The 21,701-nt window shown below is 58.0% G+C and overlaps 3 protein-coding genes across 7 annotated transcripts; 2 read left to right on the top strand and 1 right to left on the bottom strand.

Moving 5' to 3' along the window:
- On the bottom strand, positions 1–4,036 carry LCN15 (lipocalin 15). The gene is made up of 7 exons (XM_019756704.3): positions 3,918–4,036; positions 3,424–3,563; positions 3,270–3,340; positions 2,981–3,091; positions 2,197–2,298; positions 1,767–1,833; positions 1–161 (listed from the first exon to the last, which is right to left on the bottom strand). Exons 1-6 carry the CDS (start codon positions 4,029–4,031, stop codon positions 1,799–1,801), a joined length of 573 nt encoding a protein of 190 aa, XP_019612263.3. The 5' UTR covers positions 4,032–4,036; the 3' UTR covers positions 1–161; positions 1,767–1,798.
- A 4,513-nt stretch (positions 4,037–8,549) lies between these two features.
- On the top strand, positions 8,550–10,714 carry TMEM141 (transmembrane protein 141). Of its 2 annotated transcripts, XM_088793011.1 has the most exons (5): positions 8,550–8,882; positions 9,173–9,239; positions 9,434–9,517; positions 9,783–9,890; positions 10,305–10,714. In XM_088793011.1, the coding sequence occupies exons 1-5, from the start codon at positions 8,829–8,831 to the stop codon at positions 10,316–10,318; spliced, it is 327 nt and encodes a 108-aa protein (XP_088649137.1). In that variant the 5' UTR covers positions 8,550–8,828; the 3' UTR covers positions 10,319–10,714. The 2 variants fall into 2 exon arrangements, with proteins under 2 accessions (XP_088649137.1, XP_088649138.1); XM_088793012.1 differs by lacking the exon at positions 9,434–9,517 and having other exon boundaries at positions 8,751–8,882.
- A 92-nt stretch (positions 10,715–10,806) lies between these two features.
- On the top strand, positions 10,807–21,491 carry CCDC183 (coiled-coil domain containing 183). Of its 4 annotated transcripts, XM_088793008.1 has the most exons (14): positions 10,807–10,928; positions 13,119–13,223; positions 13,763–13,884; positions 14,331–14,408; positions 14,594–14,761; positions 14,965–15,069; positions 16,781–16,903; positions 18,098–18,223; positions 18,316–18,367; positions 18,872–18,972; positions 19,600–19,760; positions 19,945–20,305; positions 20,421–20,517; positions 21,248–21,491. In XM_088793008.1, the coding sequence occupies exons 2-14, from the start codon at positions 13,154–13,156 to the stop codon at positions 21,364–21,366; spliced, it is 1,683 nt and encodes a 560-aa protein (XP_088649134.1). In that variant the 5' UTR covers positions 10,807–10,928; positions 13,119–13,153; the 3' UTR covers positions 21,367–21,491. The 4 variants fall into 4 exon arrangements, with proteins under 4 accessions (XP_088649134.1, XP_019612386.3, XP_088649136.1 ...); XM_019756827.3 differs by lacking the exon at positions 10,807–10,928 and having other exon boundaries at positions 11,721–13,223; XM_088793010.1 differs by lacking the exon at positions 10,807–10,928 and having other exon boundaries at positions 11,721–13,223; positions 14,234–14,408.
- The last annotated feature ends 210 nt before the right edge of the window (positions 21,492–21,701 follow it).

Genomic DNA, 21,701 nt, shown 5'->3' with positions numbered 1-21,701 from the left:
TTGAGACTGCAGAATCTGTTTATTGAGTGGAAAGGGGAGGCCCAGGGAGACACCCCACTGGGGATGGGGAATGGGCAGGAGGGGGTGACCCAAGGTGTGGGGTAAAGGGAAGGCCGGATCTGGACGACTTGGGGTGATGAGGCCTGCTACCCCCTCTTGCCCTGCACAGACAGGAAAGGCATAGTCACTCCATCCACCCACTCACTCAGCCAACACTCCTCAGATGCCCCCAGCTGCCCTGAACACACAGCAGGGCAGCCCTCACACTCCCAGCTGCTCCTCGCATCACCGGCGAGGCCCGTGTGAGCTAATTCTGCCACCAAAACTTCTGCAGATGTGGAAACACCCACCACTCTACCACTGCTCCCAGAAGTCCCAGGCTGCCCCCCTTCCCCAGGACCCCGGGGACCCAGCCACGGTTCCCAGTGCCTCGCTCGCTGGCTGGCAGTGAGGGGGCTGGTGTTGGAAGAAAGCCCCAAAATGACCACTAAACCTCAGCCAAGTCCACAGCACCTGACAGGTGGTCCACACCAGGCACATTACCCCCAAAGCTGCTTTTTCTTTTTAAGATAATCAGAGGGTGGGGCCCAGAGCATAAAGACAAAGCTTACACTCTCTGCAGATGGAACCTTCCAGAGGGGGATTTGGCTCCATTCCTTGCCCCCCTCTCCTCCCATCCAGTAACATTTCTGAAACAGCCATAGGTGTGATGGAAGACAGAGCCAGGATGCTGGGTGTCATTTAGACCCATGAAAAGTTAAAACAGCCCAAATGTCCTCAGCTCCACTTCGCTGATAGCCAGGACAGCCAAGGAGAGCAGAAGGACGCGGAGGGACGCAGGGAACACTAACTGCAGCATAATGAGGACGTTCCCACCAGGCAAATGCCAAGAGAGGTCACAGGCTGGCCTCCTGTCTCTGGTGACAGTCATGCCTTCTCTGTTATTTATTGTTTTATGTAGGTTCCCAAATTCTTTGCGATGAACTTGGGGAAGGGGCCCTATGGTTTCCTGGTGTCTACTTTGGGGGAAGGTGTCCCCAAGAACCCACCTGCATCCATGTCCCATGGGCTCCAGGGGACCCAGCCCTCTAATGACAGAAGGTGGCGGTTCCCACCTCATGGGACACTCAGGGAGAGGAAGAGGAGCCAGGCCATCCAAAGGAAGGGCCCCGTGTGCCAGGGGTGAGCCAGGGGGTATGGGGACACAGAAAGTACTGGGTTGGACAGGGTCCCCCAACACTCGAGTCCACCTAGAACTCTGAGTGGGACCTTATTTGGAAATATGGTCTTTCAGAGGTGATTAGTTGAGGACCTCCCCCTGGATGAGGGGGGCCTACATCCAATGACTGGTGTCCTTATAAGAGGGAAATTTGGACACAGACACACAGAGGGAAGACAGCCATGTGACAATGGGGGCAGAGATGGGAGTGATGCGTCCACAAGCCAAGGGACACCAAGGATGGCTGGCACCACCAGAAGCTGGAGAGGCAAGGATCTGCCTCTAGAGCCCCCAGAAGGAGCCAACCCTGCCCAGACTTTGACTTTCGACCTGCGGCCTCCAGAACTGTGAGAAAGTAAATGTCTGTTTTTTAAGCTAAACAGCTCATTTGTTATGGCAGCCCTAGGGAATCGGGAGACTTCCTGGAAGAGGTGATGTGTAATCTGAGAAACAGGGGGTTGGTGAATCTTTGGAGGCATGAGAAGGCCACAGGGGCAAACCACTCTGGCCCTGTTGAATGGGACGGAGGGCTTAACCCGTCCCCCACCTGGGAAGGGACGAGGTGCGTCTCCAGAGGTGTCAGCGTGCCTCCTTATCCCCTGAGGAGCACGCATCTGTGGGAATAAAGACAGTTCATGGGAAGCTGAGCTGGCCAGGATTGGCCAACCCTTCCTGCAGCCCCCAACCCCTGGATGCCCCAGGGCTCCCCACAGCCACCACCAGAGGGTGGGGACAAAAGACTTTCCCTCCTGGCTCCCCAAAACCTTTCCCTTGGCTGTGGTGGGGGAAGTAGGGGGCTATGGGCAGGAGTGGTGGAGGAGCTGCCAACCCACCCTCAGAAAAGAAGACCACCTCCTGCCTTCACCCTTTGGGAAACAGGAAAGGGGGGGCGGGAGGTGCAGCTTGGCAGGGTGGGGCCTGGCCCGGGTGGAGGCGGGATGGGGGCAGGGCTTAGCGAGTGGGGCTTCTTGGGGTACCTGACTTGGGCAGCATGACCATCATGTCATGGGGGAGCCCCACAGTTGGGTAGAAGTCTTGAAAGGCCTTCATGGCCTGGGGGCTCACTTCCTGGGTCCGGCCTAGGGCACAGCAGGGGACCCTGTGAACCCTGAGGCTCACAGAGCTGAAGGGGAAGGAGAGACGGGGTCTCCTGGCCTTGCTGCACTTCCCTGAGGGCTGACAGCAGGTCTGCCACCCCCTTCCCCAAGTGCCTGCCTGGCTGAGGGACCAGTGGGAACTGGAAGTGGCCCAGAGGGGCACCCTTTCCTAATTCACACAAGGGTGTCAAAGAGGTTGGGGTGGCCCGGCTTGTTCTCCTTGGCCATGTGCCCTGGACTCCACGCCACTTAGGCATGTTTTCCTGCAGCTCGCAAGACCACCCTCCGGCCTTCACCCTAGCCTCTGCACCTTGGGGCGCTCCTGGCCCACTCTGCTTATCTCCTAGGAGATTGAAGCGCAATAGGATCTCAGCCCCGGTTCAGGGTCTGCCTGAGACCTGTTGCCTGAACAGAAGGTGGGTCCCCACCCTCAGAAGGCCAGAGTGGGGCCTGAGTGTCCGGTCCTTCGCAGGCGCCTCCAGTCAACCGCTACCCATCCAAAGCGCTGCCCCTACCCCACCCCCACCTGATCCTCGCGGGGCCCAGACTTGGGAGCGTGTGACCTGGCTGGGCAGAGGAGGAGGACGGCTTGAGGCGGGTCCTGAAGGGGCGGGACCAAGGGGAGAGGGAGGGCGGGGGCGGGGCCTGGGACGGTGGGCCTCACTGTAGAGCTGCACCATGGTGCTGAGCGCCCCCTCCAGCTCCTTGTAGATGTAGACCACGGCGAAGGAGCTGTAGTCCGTGTCCACGATGCGCACGTCCAGGTAGCCCAGGGCTGCGGAGAAGTGCACAGGACCCAGGCACCCACCCCCACTCGTGCCGGCCTCTGCTCCGAGAGGCGGAGGGGGAGGGAAGGGCGAGGGGTAGGAGATGGCGATGGAGGCGGGGATCCCGGATATAAGGACAGTCCAATGTCAGACGCCCCTGAAGACGGGAGGAGGGGCCGGACTTACCTGGAACTCTGAAGTGCCCCTGGGAGCCCACCCTCACGTACTCGGCATCCACCTGGTTACAGCCGTCAGCCCTGGGGGTGCACAGCCCGCTCACTCTGCAGCTGCCCAGGCTCACCCCGCCCCACCAGCTGCGTCCCATGGCCACCGGGCTCACCCAGGGAACTGCTGGTGGACGCTGAGGTTGCCCTGTGCCGCGGCTGTGACAGCCATGGTGGGCATCAGCAGGTGGTCCTTCTTGCCCAGAAAGACCTTGCAGTCGGACACCATGGAGACCACGAACCAGCGGCCTGAGAACTGCAAGGTGGCTCCGTGGGTGGCAGGCCAGGGGACCCAGGGGCACAAGGCTGACAGCCCAGAACCAGGACCTGTCTGAAGCCAGGTCTCCAGAGTGTCTACCTCTTGGATGGAAAAGAACCCTGTTCTCACTCACCTGGAGCAGGTCACATCACCTGTGAGCCTCAGTACCCAGTGTGGAATGGGTCAGTAATCACCCCCACACAATGTGTTTTCAGGCTTACATGGAGAGCAAGTCTAAGGGCTCGCAGCCCCGAGGACAGCAGGCGTGGGGTGGGGGGGCAGTCGCCATTGTCTCCAGCAGGGGCTCAGCTCCCAGCCCCACCCACAGCAGAGCATGGAGGCCTCTGGTACCTTCTTGGCATCAAAATCTGGCTGCACCAGGACCTCAGCCCAGGCTGTGGACACCCAGAGTAGCAGCAGGACCTGGGCCAGCACGACAGACTTCATCCCCACAGCTGTGCTCATTCCCTGGCACTGAGTCCACACCCCAGTGGACCCGGCTTTATAGCCCAGCCCAGCCGCTGGGCTTGGCAGACGAGCAGGTGGGGGAGCCGAAGGCACTTGGGCTCCAGAAACTCCAGTCCTCCTTTGTCCATTGTTTGGCACAATCACTTCTGTGTCCATGCCGGCTCCAGGGGTCATTTACTCAGGGGCTCCAGAGAGCCAGGCTCTCACCTGGCTCCCCTGAGCTGAGGATTTGTCCTCCAAACCTGCCAGGCAGTCCTGGGGGCCCAAGCAGAGATTGCCATGGCCTGCTGGGACCTGGCCCCTACGCACCTCTGTCCACCTCTGGGGCTGGGGCTGGGGGCCCGGGGACCTCAGGGTGCTATTGGGAAGCAGCCAGGCTCAGGTCTGCTCTGGCCAGCGGGTCCCCACTCAGGGTCTGGGTTGCCCAGAGTCCTCACGCCCTCCCTTCTTCACACAGGAGAGGAGTCACCACTGGCCAGGCCTCTGGACCTTGTGTAGGGCAGCTGTGAGAGAGGTGACATCAAAGGCCTGGGTGCCCCAATCCAGCCCCCCAATACCCTCACACCAGCTGGGTCATCCACCAGCTGGGTCATCCGGTGGGTGGGGCTGAGCCTCAGCTTAGGGAGGATTATGGTCTCAAAACCACCTTATCACCGGTTGCATAAGCATGTGGGCAGGAGTGTTACCGGGGAGCTGGCAAAGACTCTGCAGGCAATGTCTCCAGTCCACGCAAACAGAGCACCCAGGACACTGTACAAGGAGTAGCATGTGTGTGACATGAGGCACACCACCCAGACGCCTCTGGTCAGGGCAGGGCTCCCCGAGGAGGACCGGTACTACCAGCGCTCCGGAGCAGAGGGGGGTACCGGGTTAGAGAAAGACCCTCATGTCCCAGCGTGAAGGAGGGGTGGAGCCGAGGCTTCTGCTGGCTGCCTCCACTGGCTTTCAGGAGGCGCCAGCTCTCAACCAGGTTCCAGAGTCACCGGAGAGAATGCAGCAAAGCCTTCCCATGAAAATATTTACAAAACACACATCTGATAAAGGACTTAGATCCAGAATCTACAAAGAAGTCTCAAGACTTGATGATAGAAAAACAAACCACCCAATTAAACAAAAAAAAAAAAGGAAAAGATTTAAAAAGATATTTCACCAAAGAAGATATTCGGATGGAAAAGAAACATGAAAAGATGCCCACGTCATTCATCCTGGGGGCATGCAAACCAAGACCATCTGAGACAGGACTACACACCTATCAGAATGGCAACAAGTCTGAAAATAAATACTCTCGCTGCTGGGTAGGTAGGGAAAGATGGAAGCACACTGGGAGGATGGCTTGGCAGAGTCTTATAAAGTTCAGCACTCATTGACCATCCCACTTAGGGACTTACCCCAGAATGTTGACTGGACAAGTAATTTTCCAGGTAGCCCACCAAAAGAGGATTTATTCAGGAAAAGAAAAAAAAGCAAAACCATTACAGCAGTGTGAGAACACACGCCTCCGGGAGCCACCCACGTGCAAAAAGCAACTCTCCTCCCAAGATGGCCCCTATATACAGAAGGTGCCCAAAAAATGTATACACATTTTAAGAAAGGAAAAACTCTGTATTAAAATTGTAATAATATATACTTATAACAGAAGATGAATACAAGTCACGTTTGACTTCTGCAATGACAACAGGTGCTCAAAGTGGTTCCCATCAGCATCCAGACACTTCTGCTGACAGCGAACTGCTTGAGCAACGCTGACCAAAGTGTCCACTTGTATCACTGCATGTGCCATTTCAATTTCTTCCCGAAGTACCACCAATGTAGCTGGTTTCCCACCATATCCTTTAAGGGCCCCCATAGGTAGAAGTCAAGGGGTCTTAAGTCAGGACAACGTGGGGGAAACTCAACCACACCTCTTCGTTCTATCCATTGTCCTGGAAAATTCTCATTGAGGTAAGCTCTCGCGTCTCCGTGGAAGTGCAGTGGGGCGCCATCTTGTTGGAAGTAAAATCGATCATTCCCAGAAAGTGTACGAATTGCAGGTAAAATGGACGTGCGTAGCATGTCTAGGCACACTTGACCAGTAATGGCACCTTCAAAAAAGAATGGTTCAATTAGTGACCTTAATGACAGTCTACCAGATGTTGTGGCCTGGTACATTGATTTCTTTCTTCACATGAACGTGTGGATTTTCTGGAGCCCAATACACACAATTATGTTGGTGCACTGTTCTGTTCCATTTAAACTGTGCTTCAGCAGACCAAACCATTTTCCCCACAGACCCCTCATCCTCTCGTACCATGTTTTGAAACCGCTCACAATACTGCACCCTTCGATCAGGGTCATCTTCATTCATTGCATGTAATAATCTTGGGATGAAAACTTCCCCTTTTGCTGTTTTAAGAATGTGTCATATGCTTGTTCCGCTAACTCCTGTTTCACGTGCACATTGTTTGGTAGACTTCTGTGGCAAGTGTGCAAAATGTTCCAACACCACAACAGAAGCAGCAGGACGTGTTGCTCTGTGAGGCCCCCCGGATCTTCCCTTGTGCATGTCACACAGCACCATGCGTCTCAGACTTATCACAAATGCATGCAATCATTAGGCGTGTTGGAGGTTCTGTTGCATACTCACGCCTCCATCATTGTACTTCCACAACGTCCTCAAATTTCAAATACCACTTCAAAATGGCCTTGCGCTCCTTGAACGACAACCATGCTTCAGCCATTTTCTTTGACTGTCATGCCTGTCGCACGGTGATGCTAGCATTCATTTGATTAACACCATTTTTTGAACAAACGTCATACTACACATTGCTACCATAATTCAATTCAACTTCAAAAAATAATGAATAGATAACATCTCTTAAAATATGTAATTTTGGCAATTAAGTTCATGAACTCATTCTAGATAAAGTACTACATACGTCATTGCTGAATATCACTACTGTCACCTTCGAAGTACTCCCCTTGGGAAGCTATGTACCGACACCAGTGCCTAGTCCACCCTTCAAAGCAACTTTGGAACTCTTTTTCTGGACTGGCCATCAGAGCTGTCATTATATGATCCTTGATGTCCTGAATATCATAAAAATGTCTTCCTTTCAATATTTCCTTTATCTTCAGGTAAAGAAAGAAGTCATTGGGGGCCAGATCAGTTGAGTAGGCAGGGTGTTCCAATACAATTATTGGTTCACTGGCTAAAAACTCCCTCACAGACAGTGCCGTGTGAGCTGGTGCATTGTCGTGATGTAAGAGCCATGAATTGTTGGTGCAAAGTTCAGGTTGTTTTTGTCTAACTTTTTCATGCAGCTTTTTCAGGACTTCCAAATAGTAAACTTGGTTAACTTTGTCCAAATTAACCAAGTTCATAATGTACAAATTCATAATGAATAATCCCTCTGATATCAAAAAAGGTTAGCAACATCATTGCAACAAGTTCGCAAACTTCATTGTCAGACCTCGTGTACATATAAGCTACGTATGCATATACAATCTCCCTACAATGTTGCCTCTTGGGTTGAGGGCAGGTGGCCTGTGTAAGCCCCAGCCACAAGTCCAGAGCACCAGGGAAAGGGTGGGGGCGGGGATGGGGCAGGACAGACGCTGGACCTCTGAACGCAGGACTACAGGGCAAGAGCGAAACTTCAGTCCTCTTCCAGGAGTCACCAAGGACCAAGGGACAGAACACTCAATTCTCCTGCCACAGACCCACCCAGCTGTGGATGGAGGGGCTGGGGGGGTCCCTGTGGGAAACGGAAATGCAGCCCAGCTCAGCCCCCACCCCACCACAGCCTTGAGCGCAGCCTGGATGTAAGGACACAGTAAGGGTCTCAACTGCTGGGTGGTCCCTCCCCCCACAACCTCTGCTGGAGCTGCAAACCCACTGCAGGGCAGTGCGTCCAGCTTTGGCACAGGGTGAGCACCAGGTTTCAAGGTACAGCAGGTGTCGACCTGATCTCAGGGCCCACCCCTGTCCCCTTGCCCTTGGCTCCAGCCACATGGGTCTCCGGAACATTCTGCAAATAAGCCTCGCTCAGTTCTACTCAGCAGTTCACATTTGAAAGACTTCTGCCTGAGGTCTCTCCCTCTCAGGGCCTGCTGGAGGGGTCGCGCAGTGCGCATGGCCTGGCCCCTCTCTATCCCTCTCCCCATTTTGTTTTCCTGATCTCTCTCCTGGGTCTGTTTATCTGTCTGCTCTACGAGGGCAGGGGCTCTGACTCCTCCATGGGACCCCCAGCTCCCAGCACTAAACTGGCATCAAGTATGGGCTTACAGTGTTTTTGGAATTAATTTGCTAAATAATCATTCCATAGTTCGCTACCCCGTGGTCGTTTCCAAGAGATTTAATCCCTTAAACAAAGCCCCACCACAACAAATAATACTATCAATATCATTACGCCTCTGCGAGCGTGGAAATGACGTGGGGTGACCGAGGACGGACGCCTGCCTGGCCCTGACACCTCCTTCCCTAGGTCACAGAGCGGGGTAGGGAAGGCGCCTCAGCCTCCGCCCCCTCCGTCAGGACACGCCCCCTTAGCTTCGCTCTGCTCCCTCCGCCCGGCTCCGCTCACGGCCCACTCCACCGATCTCTGCAGACCCTCCCGCCAGGCTCCGCCCCCTTCCCTTGCGCCCACCGCCCAACTTCACAGCCCAGGTTGGGAAGGACGCAACAGGCTCCGCCCCCTTCGCCTGCATACGTCCCCTCGCCCTCCTCCCGGTTCCGTCAGACTCTGCGAAAGCCCTCCCGCCAGGCCCCTCCTCCCGGTCCTGCGCAGAGCCGCCCGACAGCCCTGCCAGCTAGCCATGGTCAACCTGGGCCTGTCGCGGGTGGACGACGCCGTGGCTGCCAAGCACCCGGTGAGAAGGCCGGCCTGGGAGGCAGGCCCAGGACCTCAGAAGCTGACCTGAGCGGGGCGGGGGGCTCGGTGGGGGCGTCCTCGTCAGGGAAGAGGGGCAGAGAGTCCGAACCCTCTTGCTATGAGGTGGGGCTTCCTGGGTGGGCATGGGGGCAGTGGGATGTGTCCAACGTCCCAGGGCCTCACGATGAGTGGTCCCCGCCCGACCCGAGTGTGCCCAAAGGAAGGACAGAAGGAACGAAGGAGGAAGAGGGAGAGGAACTGAGCCTTCAACCCCCTCTCCCCTCCCAGGGGCTGGGGGAGTATGCTGCATGCCAGTCGGAAGCCTTCGTGAAGGGCCTTTTCACCTTTGTCACAGGTAGGCTGGGTCCACGTGTCCTCTGGTGTAGAGACCTCCCCTTCCTGTGTCACCCTGATTCCCACGCAGGTGGCGCCAGCTCAGCTGCCTGCAGGTGCTGGGAGTCTGGCAGGTGCTGTGGGCACTCAGGCTGCGCCCAGGCAGTCCCCAGCTCTGTGGCCAGGCTGGCTGATGGGGACCGTGTCTTTTGGCAGGTACCGGTGCGACCTTGGGCCTGCAGATGTTCATTCAGAGGAAGTTTAAGTACCCCTTTCAGTGGAACGTGCTGGTGGCCGTGGGTGGGTACTCCAGGGTCCCTCCCAGGGCCCCTGAAATGTACTCCAGTTGCCAGAGGTGGCGCTGGCTCTTCAGCAGGGATGGGTTCCCACTAGGAGTGGGGGGGGGGGGGGGGCTGCGTTCCAGGCATCCCTGCATCCTGGGATGGGGCCCCAGTTCTCGGTAAGAGCCCTTGACCACCATCTGCCCAGGAGAATCGGTGCTAAGGTTCCCTTTCCCGAGAAGTACAGAGTCCTGGGCCCACCAGCCCCTGCCTCTGCTCCCCAGTTGCAGGCTCAGTGGCCAGCTACTGGGTGACCCGAGTGGAGTCCCAGAAATGCAGTAACCTCTGGCTCTTCCTGGAGACAGGGCAGCTCCCCACAGACACAGGCACAGGTGAGAGGCCCAGGAGCGCTGGGAGGCAGAAACTTAGTTTCCAATGTCCAAAGTTTCAGGCAGGAAAGCCCGTGGCCCGAGGTGTGGGCTGGACAGGGCCTCTCCCCTCTGGCCTGAGCCCTTGGCATGTGCATCTGGAATGGGAGTGTGTACAGCAGATGGACCTCTTAGAACCCTGGTGCAGAAGGAAGACCCAGCAGGCATTGGGTGGCCCTGGGATGGGGGAGTGAAGAGTGAGGAGCGTGGCACCCCAAGAAGAGCGGCCACCCAGATTGAGAGGCCAGGCATCAGACACCGAGCTGGTGAATCTCAGGCCTAGCCTCCACTGCCTGAGGCCTCGATAAAATGGGTGCAAGGACCATGCAGGGACAGCTTTAGGGTGTGGATCAAGCTGTCTCCGTTTGCCTCTTACAGATCAGCGCCGCTAGGAAAGTTCCAGCCAAGACGCAAAAGACCTGGAGCTGGAGAATTCTAGAACACAGCCCTCAGTGCCTCCACAACCCAGGCTGGCCCTCCCCCCTTATATAGGCCCTGCCCACACCCTAAGGTACCCCAGCCATGTCCACTGCTCACAGGTATGGCCAGACCTGCCAAGTCCACACAGTCGGCTGGGCCCTGCCCAGGTCAGACCCAAGGGCCATTGCTGGACTGGTCTCCTGTAGGGCACTGAGAAACGTGGTGGACACAGCACAGCTCTGGGGCACGTGGTGGGGAGGAGGACTTCTGGGGCTCTCACACTCCCTTTCTGGCCCTGCATCCCCCACAGTCAGGTGACACATGCTGCTGGGGTTGTGGGACTAATAAATGCCTTTTTCTTTTTCCCACCTGAGTTCTACAGTGATTGGGAAGCATCCAAAGCAGGAGGAAGCTGAGCAACAAATGTCACCTTAGTGCCACATGGCTGATACTAGAGGCCATGCCAGGCCGTTCCTAACACTGAAGCCCAAAATTAGGCATTCGTGCTGGCCCTGTAGAACCACAAGGCCTCGCCACATGGGGGTCTGCTTCTGTACCACTTGACATGGAGGAGAGTACAAGGTGTGCAGCCCAGCGCCTGGCTCTGGAGATGTGAGGGACAGGACGTGACTATGCCCACCGGCCTATCATCCCAAACACACCTATCAGATGAAGTCACTTCTCTCCAGGGGCAGAGGGAGGCCCAAGCTAGCTTACTGGAGCCCTGTCCTCACGGAAGGAAAGCTCATGAGTGGGCAAAGACCACCCACGTCGCCCACCCCCACACAAAAAGAGGCAGGGATGATATAAGACTGGGCAAGTGCATCATCCTTGGCAGTTGGCTTCCCAGTCACACTGAAGACACACATCAGGGCCATGTGCTTGTGCCCAGCTCAGCCCCTCTGCCTCTTGGCCTTGCCAGTCATTCAAAGGAATATCTACTGACACCTACTGTGCACCAGGGGTCTGTTGGTGGGAAGACAGAAAGACAGGAAGCCCAGGGTAACGGTGGTGGAAGCAAGCTAAATTCTCCTTCGTGTCAAAGTCAAGTGGGTAGCCTGGGGCTGACGGAGTCAAGGACCCAGGTTGCTTTTAGTCTGTTCCCTGTTGTGGCCCCAGGTGGCTGTGCCAGCTCCAGCCATCATGTCTTCATCCCTCCCAGTCAAAGGAAGGAAAAAGGAGGGCAGTTCACTCACCATTCGGCTTAGACTCCACTGGCCAGAACCGAGTCGTGTGGTACATTTGTGCAAAGGCACTGAGGAAGGCAGTCTTGCTCTGAGCAGCCATGTGCCCCACTACAATTCAGTGGTTCTATTATACATCTGAGCAAGAAGGGAGAATCAACATTGGGGAGCAGCAAGCAGGCTCTGCTTCAGGCCCTGGGAGAAGGGGGAGTACATGTCAGGTCCTTCCAACTCCCTGGAGGTAAGGCCTGGGCTCGGAGGGAGGCCAGAAGGCGAACTTGGAGTTTTAGAGCAGACTGGACTCACTTTTTAAAAACTGAGCGTGATCGTAAAGGTAAAGGATCTGTATGAGAGGACATAGAAGAAGGCGGGCACAGTGAGAGGATATGGGTGGAGGCCATTGTTATGGTTGAAATGTGTCCCCCAAAAGTCACATATCACAGCCCTAACGCCAGGATCTCAGAGTATGCCTGCATCTGGAGATAGGGCCTCTGGAGAGGTGATTCAGTTCAAATGAGGGTGGGCCCTGATCCAACCTGACTGGTGTGCTGATAAGAGGAGATGACACAGATTGGTGCAGAGACAAGACCACGTGAGGACACAGGGAGAAGACGGCTGTCTGCAAGCCCAGGGAAGAGGCCATGGGAGGAGTCAGCCCTGCCCTGGACCTTGGACTTCCAGACTCCAGGATGTGGGACGATAAATGTCTGCTGCCCTGTTTCCCCGAAAATAAGATCTAGCTGGACAGTCAGCTCTAATGCGTCTTTTGGAGCAAAAATTAATATAAGACCCAGTATTATATTTATATTATATAAGACCGGGTCTTATAGTAAATAAGACTGCGTCTTATATTAATTTTTGCTCCAAAAGACGTATTAGAGCTGATTGTCTGGCTCGGTCTTATTTTCGGGGAAACGGTGTTGAAGCCGCCCGTCTGTGGTACTTTTGTATGGCGTCCCAGCGACTTCATGCAGTATGACTGGGAAAGTCACCCATCTGGTGTGCGCCCCTGGAATCCCAGGCTGCCCGGTGCTTGGGGCACAGCGCTCTAAGGGAAGCTTGGCCTGGGGGTGCAGAGATAGGGGACTGACCCCTCCTGGAGAAACAGCTAAAGTTAGACCCAGGAATTCCCCAGGGACATGGAGGTAGAGCAGCGTGGCTCCGGGCAGCAGGCGAGGGGAGGGAAGGCTGGGCAGTGAGGGCCGAGGCTGGGGGTCTCATGAGCCAGGCCACCTAGAGCATGCAGTTTGAACTTGGCGTGGGGGGATGGAGATCCTGTAAGGAAGGCAGTGAGGTCGGGAGTTGTAGGAGGCTCAATGGAGGGGATGGGGGGGCCGGTGTGGGGTGCACTGCCAAACCACTGCAAATCACCTCCCTGTGGAAGAAGGGTGCCCAGCCCAGACAGCGCTCCTGAGCAGAGGGCAGCCACAAGACTCAAGTGTCCAGGGGACACCCCACACTGGCTGGTGCAGACGGTGGAGAGGAGGCTGGCCAGGAATTCCAGGGTTCCCTGGGCATTGGAAACCTTGGGAACACATCACAATGGCCAGGATTCCAGGGCAATCTGAACTGCCGTCCTGCTGAACAGGGTGGGCCGGCAGAGCAGAGCAGAGCAGAGCCACCATGAAGATGCAGAGCGAGGAAGACATGGATGAGCAGATCCAGGAGCTGAAGACAATCACTCGGCTCCAGGGTGAGCCCTGCTGGGTGACCGCCGCCACCCCCGCACTGGGCTCAGGGGCTCCCACAGGCAGGACTTTCCATTTCAATTAACGTAAGGACAGTCCAGGGCAAACCGGCTAGTGGTTGCCTTACTGCCCAGCCCCCCAAACTGAACTGGGAGAAGGGCTCAAAGGGGCCTGCCAAGAAGGGGACAGGGGTGGGGGACAAGCTGGGAGGGGCTTCAAGGAGATCCGTGAGCATTATGGGCCCCAAGCCGGAAGGGACAGGAAGGGACCTACCCCCTTTGTGGCCAGCAGGTCTGGAAGGGATCACAGGACTTTCCCATCCCTGGCTTCTGCCTCCCCACCACTGCCCAGCACAGCTGTGCACTGCCCCCCATCCAGATGAGCACTGCTAAGCAGTGACACTGGCAGGGACAGCTGGGAAGGAGTTAGGAGCATGGAGGTGGAGGCAATGCCCCTTGCTGCCAGCTTCCCCGCCCCCATCCCCTGGAATCTGCCAGGCCCTTGGCCTACACCGTGGCCATCCCATCCATCCCCCGGGCCACAGAGCAATGCCGGGCGGTGCAGGTCCAGGCAGTGAAGGAGAAGACAGTCAAGAACCAGGAGACACTGGCTCTCCTGCGCAGAAACATCCGTCGTGGGGCCCAAGATGAGGCTTTGGCCAGGAAGGTGAACAGCCCTGCCCCCTCCCTGCTGCCTAGGGGTGGGGGTGGGGCGGGCACATGCTGAAACTACACACACAGGTGGAGGGCGGGCAGCTCTGTTCCTCTCCCCTTTCTGGAGCCAGGGAGCATCTGAAGAGAGGTTCACAGGGACCTGTGCTGGCTCCAGTCACTCCAGAGAGCCCAGCGGGCAGGTTCCCCACCACCCACCCCAGAGGGCAGGGCCGGTTCCCTGACTAGGTTCCCTTTTCTGGGCTTCCCCATGCAATTGAGGCCCCTCTAGCTCTCTGGCCATGTAGGGGACACCCGGGCCTTCCTCTCTGGACCCCATCACATCTGGTCTTGCTACTGGGTAGCCCTGGGCAGAAGAGGCCCAGGGAGAATGCCTGGAGGGGCCGGGGGCAGGGAGGCGCAGAGAGGACCTCCACCAGCTCAGCCACTGCCGCCCCACAGTATGACCAGCTGACCGTCTCCAAGGCCTGCGGGAAGGACATGCCCACGAGGTTGGCGCACTGCCGCTGCACCATGGAGGTAAGACGTCAGGAGGGCCCCTCAGTCCAGCCCAGCCAGTGCACCCTTCACTAAACGACGCTGGGGAGCCGGTGCAGGGCACAGCGAGTTTCCTACCCCAGGGTCCCTCCCCGTCCGCCCGGCTGCAGGCGGGCCCGGGGCCCCCGTGCGCACTCACATGCCAGCCGTGTCCTTCCCCGACCCAGGGGACGCGGGAGAAGTTGCGCAAGCATGTCTTCGACCGCGTGAACGTGCACAACGTGCTGATCCACCTGGTGCGACTGCGCGGGAAGCAGCTGGAAAGCAAGCAGCTAGAGCTGACCAGCCTGCAGAACCAGCCCGACACCACGAAGGAGCAGCTGCGCTTGCAGCAGGTGGCGACGGGAGCCTGGTGGCAGAGCTCGTGAGGGGCGGGGCTCCGCGGGTTGGGGATCCGAGGGCGGGGTGGGGCAGGGCTAATGGGGAAGGCGGGGCTAGGTGAATGAGATCCCCTTGGAAGAAAGCCCAGCCTCATCCTGGGCTGGCCTCTGAGGCTCCAGATAGCCTGGCTCTCATTGTGCCCTTGGGCAATCCCCAGGTTATCCGCCAGCTGGAGAACAACATTGAAAAAACCATGATCAAGATCACCACGAGTCAGAACATCCACCTGCTATACGTGGACCTGCTGGATTATCTGAAGAAAGTGAGCCTCTCACCCTCAGCCCAGCCCCAGGGAGCCCATTGGCCGGCAGGGGCAGGGGTCTCAGGCACCAGCCTGTGCGCAGGGCTGGGATCTCCGTGGGGACAGGCGCCTCCTGGCCAGGGCCGCCTCCAAGGCCTGCCAATCTCCTCCAGGCCTACCACCCGAGGGCACTAGCACCTAAAAAACATTCCTTCAGGAATATCATTTCCTGCTCCAAGAAGGCATCTTACGGGACAAATGAGAATTGTTTGGATTTCTTGCATGTACTTGATGGTATAGTGTGGCTTTTATTTTCCCATCATTTTTCCGCTGAGGGCAAGAGATAAGCCCTGCACCCTCAGAAAGTCCCCGCATCATACAGGCAAGTTTCCTCAGAACAAGCCTGTCACCTCGTCTTCTGCCCACCTGCCCACCTATCTTCTGTCCCAGCTGCCCTGCTCCCTGTGGCGGAGACCAAGCGGAGGCCCCTGGGGGCCATGAGACCACTGAGGCAAAACTCCTTCACAGGAGGCCCCCCTTAGCGCCCACACAGCAGAGCACAGGCGCCTGCCACAGGTGTAGATGGTAGGAGGGCTGGAGGGTGGGTGCCAAGGTGCTGAGAGAAGAAGGGACAGTGAGGGAAGCGCCCGAGACTTGCTCATCCTGAGGCTGGAGTAGGCGGAGCTCTGGAGGGCAGGAGGGCAGTGGGGCCGGGATGGTGAGAGAGGTGTGGTTTGGGAGCAAGATGTGGTGGGTGGGTCAGCACTGCAGCTTTTCCCGGCTGGGGTCACAGCACCCCGACCCTGACTGTGGCCCCCAGAGCCAGGCAGCACACAGCTTCGTGCTCCAGCCTGTGCCTCTTGCCTCGGTCCCCTGTCCTAGAGACTCACCTGAAGGCCTTGCTCCCCTTTCCTTCCTGGGCCCACTCCTCCTCACACGGCTTCCCACTCGACTGCACCCCAGGGTGCCTACCTGGGCACATTGTGTTGTCCACCCGGCCCCCTAGGGCACCTTCCTATCTTCTCAGAACATATGCATTTAAAAATTACTAATAACACCAGTGATCACCTGCATTAAAACAAGACCAAAAAAATACACAACACAGCGAAGATTCTACACTATAGTTATTAACGACAAAATACTAAAAGCCGAGATATCTTGGACATTTATGACCCTGGCCCGATTCTAAGTACCTCACTTACCTCCTCAGCCGACCTTGACAGCACCCTTCTGAAAGAGCCATTATCACCTTTTTACAGATGGGGACACTCACAGAGGTTAAGTGGCTCTCCCAAGGTCCCACAGCCAGCTGGTCAGGGTGGCCTTGGCCTTGAGCCCTGAGCCTCTGACCCCAAACCCATTCTGAGCCCCTCTGCTTCACTTCCGACAGCAGCTGCTCCCCAGCAGCAGCCCTGCTGGGTTTCAGAGTCACCTCTCCACAGTGGGACACCCCATCGCAACCTCATCAGAAGTGTCTCTGCGCTATCTGGGCTCGGGCAGTGGGAGGGTCTACCAGGAAGATGCTGTGCCCTCCCCAAAACACTTCCTTTCACCTGCTCTGCATCTGGCGGGGGGCCGGGGCCACAGTCCACTGTTCTGCGCCCTCAGTATGGGGTGAGGGGTGGGATTAGAGGCCACAAGAGAAGTGAGGAGGGGGCGGGGCAGGGAGTGGACATGGAACAGGTGGCATGTGCCTGACCCTATGCCCACCTTCCCTGCTCCTTGGGTGCAGGAGCTGGCAGGATACCCCACAGAGCTGGACAAGCTGCAGAAGCTCATGGCTGACTACTGCTTGGAACTGTCAGATGTGACAGTCATGTCCCGAGACGCCATGATGATTACAGATGAGGTCAAGGTGAGCTCAGGTCCCGGCTGGGCTCCCTGCAGGACTCTAGAGCCCATCAGGACACTGCCATGCCCATGCCGCCTGGAGGAGGCCAGCGCCACCCCTGTGCCAGCCTGCTCTGCTCACACTGTGGCCGTGGACAGAGGGAGCCCCACTAGGCAGGAAGCCATGGGGTAGAAGAGGGAGAGAACGGGCCTGAGTTGGGCAGGGCCACCCACTCACCCAGTCTGTGCCAAGGTCGCCTCAAGACCCCTGCGAGGCACGGTGGAGAGGCAGTGTTCATCCAGCCATCCATGTCACATAGCCTCAGGCCAGCGCTGCAGAGAGAGAGGGTGCTGTGGGGCGCTGACCTGCTCAGGGAGCTGGTATTGAGAGGGGCCCTGGAGGCGGAAGGACAACAGAGGTCCGGGTGCAGAACAGGGCCCAAAGGATTCATGAGGAGTGGGAGCCCAGAAGCTGCAGAGAAGCGAGCGAGCCTGGGCTCAGGTGTCGGCCCGCAGCTGACCTGGAGCCCTGGGAAGTGACAGGAAACCGGGTCAGATGTGTATTTTCAAACAGGTGCTCTCTGGCTGCAGAGGCTGGAGGGGACCAGGGCCGAGAGGCTGGTCGCTCAGGCCAGACCAGTGGTGGAGTGGGGTGGCCGAACGTGGAGGGAGACAAGAAACCTTCAAGAAGTTACCCGATGAGGTTTGGCACCAAGTTAGATGTGAGTGGTGAGGAAGAGAGTGGCATCCAGGATGCCACAGCAGACGTGGATGGACAGTGGTTAGCCACCGAAGCAGGACACGCTAGAAGGGACCAGGTTTGGGGAAGATGATGAGTTTGTTTCTAGACATGTGGACCCCACTTTAGTGAGCTGTAAATGGAGCCCGCCAGGAGGCAGCTGAGAGCCTGGGCTGGAGAGAGAAATCCCTTACCACATGGGAGTGGCTCCCTGAGCTGTGGCTGCAGCTGGGTGGCTCCAGCTAGGAATGTAATTCAAGGGAAGGCACGGCTGCTCAGAAGCCAGGTGGGAGAGAGGATGGCGGAAACCAAGACGGGTGGAGGAAGCAGCAGGCACCATGTTGTGGGAAGAATGGTGAGGCCCACAGCCCCGAACGCTGTTCCCAAATCTAGGAAGATGGGGACTGAGAGTGACTGCCGGATTCAGGGCCATGGCACGCCGTGCTGAGACAGACCCCACCTGCCTCCCTGTGTCCCCAGATGAACATGAGGCAAGGGGAGGCGACCTTCATCGAGGAACACCGGGCACGGGAGAAGCAGCTCAACCAGCAGAAGAAGCTGATTGACAAGGTCCTTACCAAGGACACCAGGGAGCAGCACCGCCGGGTGGGTCCCCTCCATGACCACCACTGCAGCACGAGGAAAGTGGGGTGGCCCCTCAGCAGAGGACACTGCTCACCTCCCTGTCCTCCCATCAGGGCTGGAGGGACTTGGATTTCTCTAATTTGATGAGTACAGAGATGCTGAAAGGTAATGCTCAGCTCCCTCAGTGCCATGACCGGGGTCCCGGGAGGTCCACTGGGTCAGGTCACCATGAGGCCAGGTGTGACCAGCTGCAGCCGGGGTGAGGGACACAGACACGCCCCTGCCTTTCCCTGGCTATACCCGCAGAGGCCGAGAGCCGGTTTCAGGCTCGCAGCCACGTTTGGCTGAGCCCCCCGGCTTGTGCGCTGTGAAACACACCGGCACCCCAGGGCCCAATCACCCAGTGATTCCTCAGAAGAAATGAGTCCAGTCCCCTGGCCCGAGCCCCATGGAGGTCTGCTTCTGGTCCTCCGGATGGGGCTGCCCTGGAGCATCCATGAAGGGCCGGGTCAGAGGAGGAGGAAGGATAAGGTGCGGTGACCCTGAGGAGACCCAACTCTTGGGTGGCCTTCCCTGATGACTGGGCACGTACGGAGGCATCTGAGGTCTTGCGAAGAGCTCCCACACCATTCCTGCATGCTGGCCGTCCTTCCCCTCTGCTCTGCCCAGTGAGGAAAAAAGAGAATTCCCAGACAGACATCGAATACCAGACGTACCTGACCGCTTTGGTTGAGAAAGTCAAGACCACTGTGCGGTGCTCCCGCCTCTGGGTACTGCTCTCTGGAGCCCCCGGGGCACGGGGGAAGGGCGGGTGCGGTCCCTGCCCCACCCAAGTCCCTGCGCCAGGCTGTGCAGGCACCTTTTGAGTGAACAGACACACAACACTGTGGCCCCCACAGCTCAGAGTAGAGGGCACACCTGGGACATGGCTAACACATCCCAGCCACATTCCAGGGGACGCACAGAACCACAGAATCTGAGGTCCAAACACCAAGAGCATGGCCTGCATGTTCAGCCGTTTCCCCTTCCCAAACTGGACAGCATCATAATGAGCAGCCGCCTCTCCACCTGTCCCCCCCTTTAATTTTAATCTGATCTGGGTTTATTAGTAGTAAGCCTTGAGCTCCTGTCCAGGGCCCTGACATAAGCCTGTCCAGTCTTGGACAAGCAGCTCAAAGCCATCAGTCTCTTAGCGGTGGTCTCCTGTGCGAGCCTTGGGATCAGCTGCCCTCTGCTCCTTGTGAGGGCTTCACTGATGGTTGGCCCCTCACAAGCCCTCAGTGCCTGGCTGCGGTCGACATCATTACTGACCACTGGGAAGGACCCAGCGAATTAGTCCTGTGGGGCCCCTGCTCGCCTGGCCACACCTCCTGCTTCTCTCCCCTTGGCCCGGCCAGGACATCACCGGCCAGTTCCTGGCTCAGAGGAACACGGAGGACAACCTGGAGCTGCAGATGCAGGACTGTGAGAACAGGCGGAGTCAGCTGGAGGCCTTGATGAAGAAGCTGGAAACAGAGGAGACACTGCTCAAATTCCACCAGACACCCAGCTCCGTCAGGTACCCAGGGGCCCTGCCCTGCTCCGGGAGCCACCCAGCAGGTGGGGCTGCCAGTGCTCTGCAGACGGGCCGGGGACTCATGCGCCCACATCCGAGCTCTTGAGCCCCTGAATTTAGCACAGCACCTAACATGGGGTGCTCACCCTCAGGACTGTGCCACCTTCCTCCCCATCGTCCTCAACAGCTTTAAGTCCACCCAGGAGAAGATGAAGGACAGGCTGAGAGAGGAGGAGGACAGGCTCCAGCTGGCCCACGCTAACATGACCAAGAGCCAGAAGCTGCTGCTGACCATCCAGACGGGCATCGACAGCATGTACCTCCGGCTGATGGGCATCCCCCTGCCCGGGGCCCAGGTGCCGGCTGTGGGGAATGGGGCGGAGCCCCTGCCCCCACACAGCGTTCCTGGGAGACCAGCCCCTCCTCCTGGTCTGCGGACGGAAGCGGTGCCCTCCGACAGCTTAGACGTGCAAAGCAAGCTGGCGTTCTGCGAGAGGAAGTTGCTGCACCTGGCTGACCGAGTGAAGATGTTGTTCAGGACTGAGGAGGTAGCCCTGGGCCAGGGGTGGGGGGCGCCTACTTGTCCCACGTCCCCTCGGAGCCGGCAGACTGTGTCGTCACCCCCCCCGCCCCCCCCCCCCCCCCCCCCCCCCCGTCCTGCAGGTCAACGCAAAGGTGAGGCGCGCCCTGGAGTCTTCAACTCTGAAGGAGAAGCAGAACACCAGGATAAGCTTTGAGGACCTGGAGGAAGATATGATAGGTACTGTCTCAGCGCTGGGGCGTCAGGCTGCCCTGCGTGAGAGTGGCTGTGCGGTGGGCGGCTGGTCTGAGCTGTGTAGGGACAGAGACTGGGCATGGCACTTGCCACTCGCGCCATCTGACCAGGGCAGCTCTGAGGAGGGTCCGGTCTGGAAAGGGTGTGTCAGTTGTACGCAGGAGTTTAATTGATGGAGGTGACTTACTGAGCACCTGGAGAGGCTGTTGCCCTTGAAAGGAGAGTTTGTTACATTTCCTGACAGAGAAGCACCAGCCCTGTCAGGAGGCAGAGAGGGGCGAGGGGAGCCCCAGGCCCTTACTGGGGTTTCTGCAAGAAAGGCAGGGTAAACAGTTTAAGATCAGCTCCTTGAAATAATTCCAGTGGGCTCGGCTCGGGGCCTGGGGGCTGTGCGCAGTCTGTCTGGTTGGTCCCCGGCCCTGGGTGAGTCGGTGTGAGTTTGATAAAGGGGGGCAGGGCTCTGCATGGGTTGGTTTGCGTGGAAGACACGCCCAGAGCGCGCAACCGGCCTCCAAGACTTGGCTAGTCCGGGTCGCAGTCTCCCCCCGGGTCTGTAAGACCCAAAAGCCAGAGCATCAGGAACACGGAAAAGAAGACCGCTAACACCCGCGGGCCCTGCGGTGCGTGAACGCGGGCGGACAAACCCGGGATCTCGGGACCGCGGTCGGAGCCGCGGGTCTGCAGTCATTTTCCCGCTCCTCTCCCTCCTTCCTAGAAACTTTCCAGTTCGCCGACGTGGACCACAGCTACGTGCCCTCGCGGGCCGAGATCAAAAGGCAGGCCCAGCAGCTGATTGAGGGGAGGCTCAAGATGACTAAGAAGAAGAAGAAGTGACCCCCCAGAAGGAGGGGGGACCGTGCCTTGCTTCCCCAGCCCCCGCTCCCATGCCGGCGCTTTGTTACACAAATAAACATTTTTCCAGGACTGCTGGAGGCACCTGGGATGGCGGGGAGACACAAGTCTCAGAAAGTGAACTTGAGGGACCCAGACGTGGGGGACCACATTGGGAAGACTGCGGAAAGTGGGGTGCTCGGTGTGGATCCCCGGAGTGGGGGGGTGAGGGCGAGAAACAGGGTCCGGGCTGGGATGCGGTCAGGGACGTGGGCCGCTCCGGTGGCGGGACCGCCGAATCCGGGGTCGGGCGCTCGTGCCCGCCCGCGCCTGCGCCG

The sequence above is a fragment of the Rhinolophus sinicus genome, chromosome 16 (genome assembly GCF_057876585.1).
Source record: "Rhinolophus sinicus isolate RSI-liver-muscle chromosome 16, RSI-T2T, whole genome shotgun sequence".
NCBI lineage: Eukaryota > Metazoa > Chordata > Mammalia > Chiroptera > Rhinolophidae > Rhinolophus > Rhinolophus sinicus.
The sequence above is the reverse complement of the archived record's forward strand: the minus strand, read 5'-3'. Positions and strand labels throughout refer to the sequence as shown.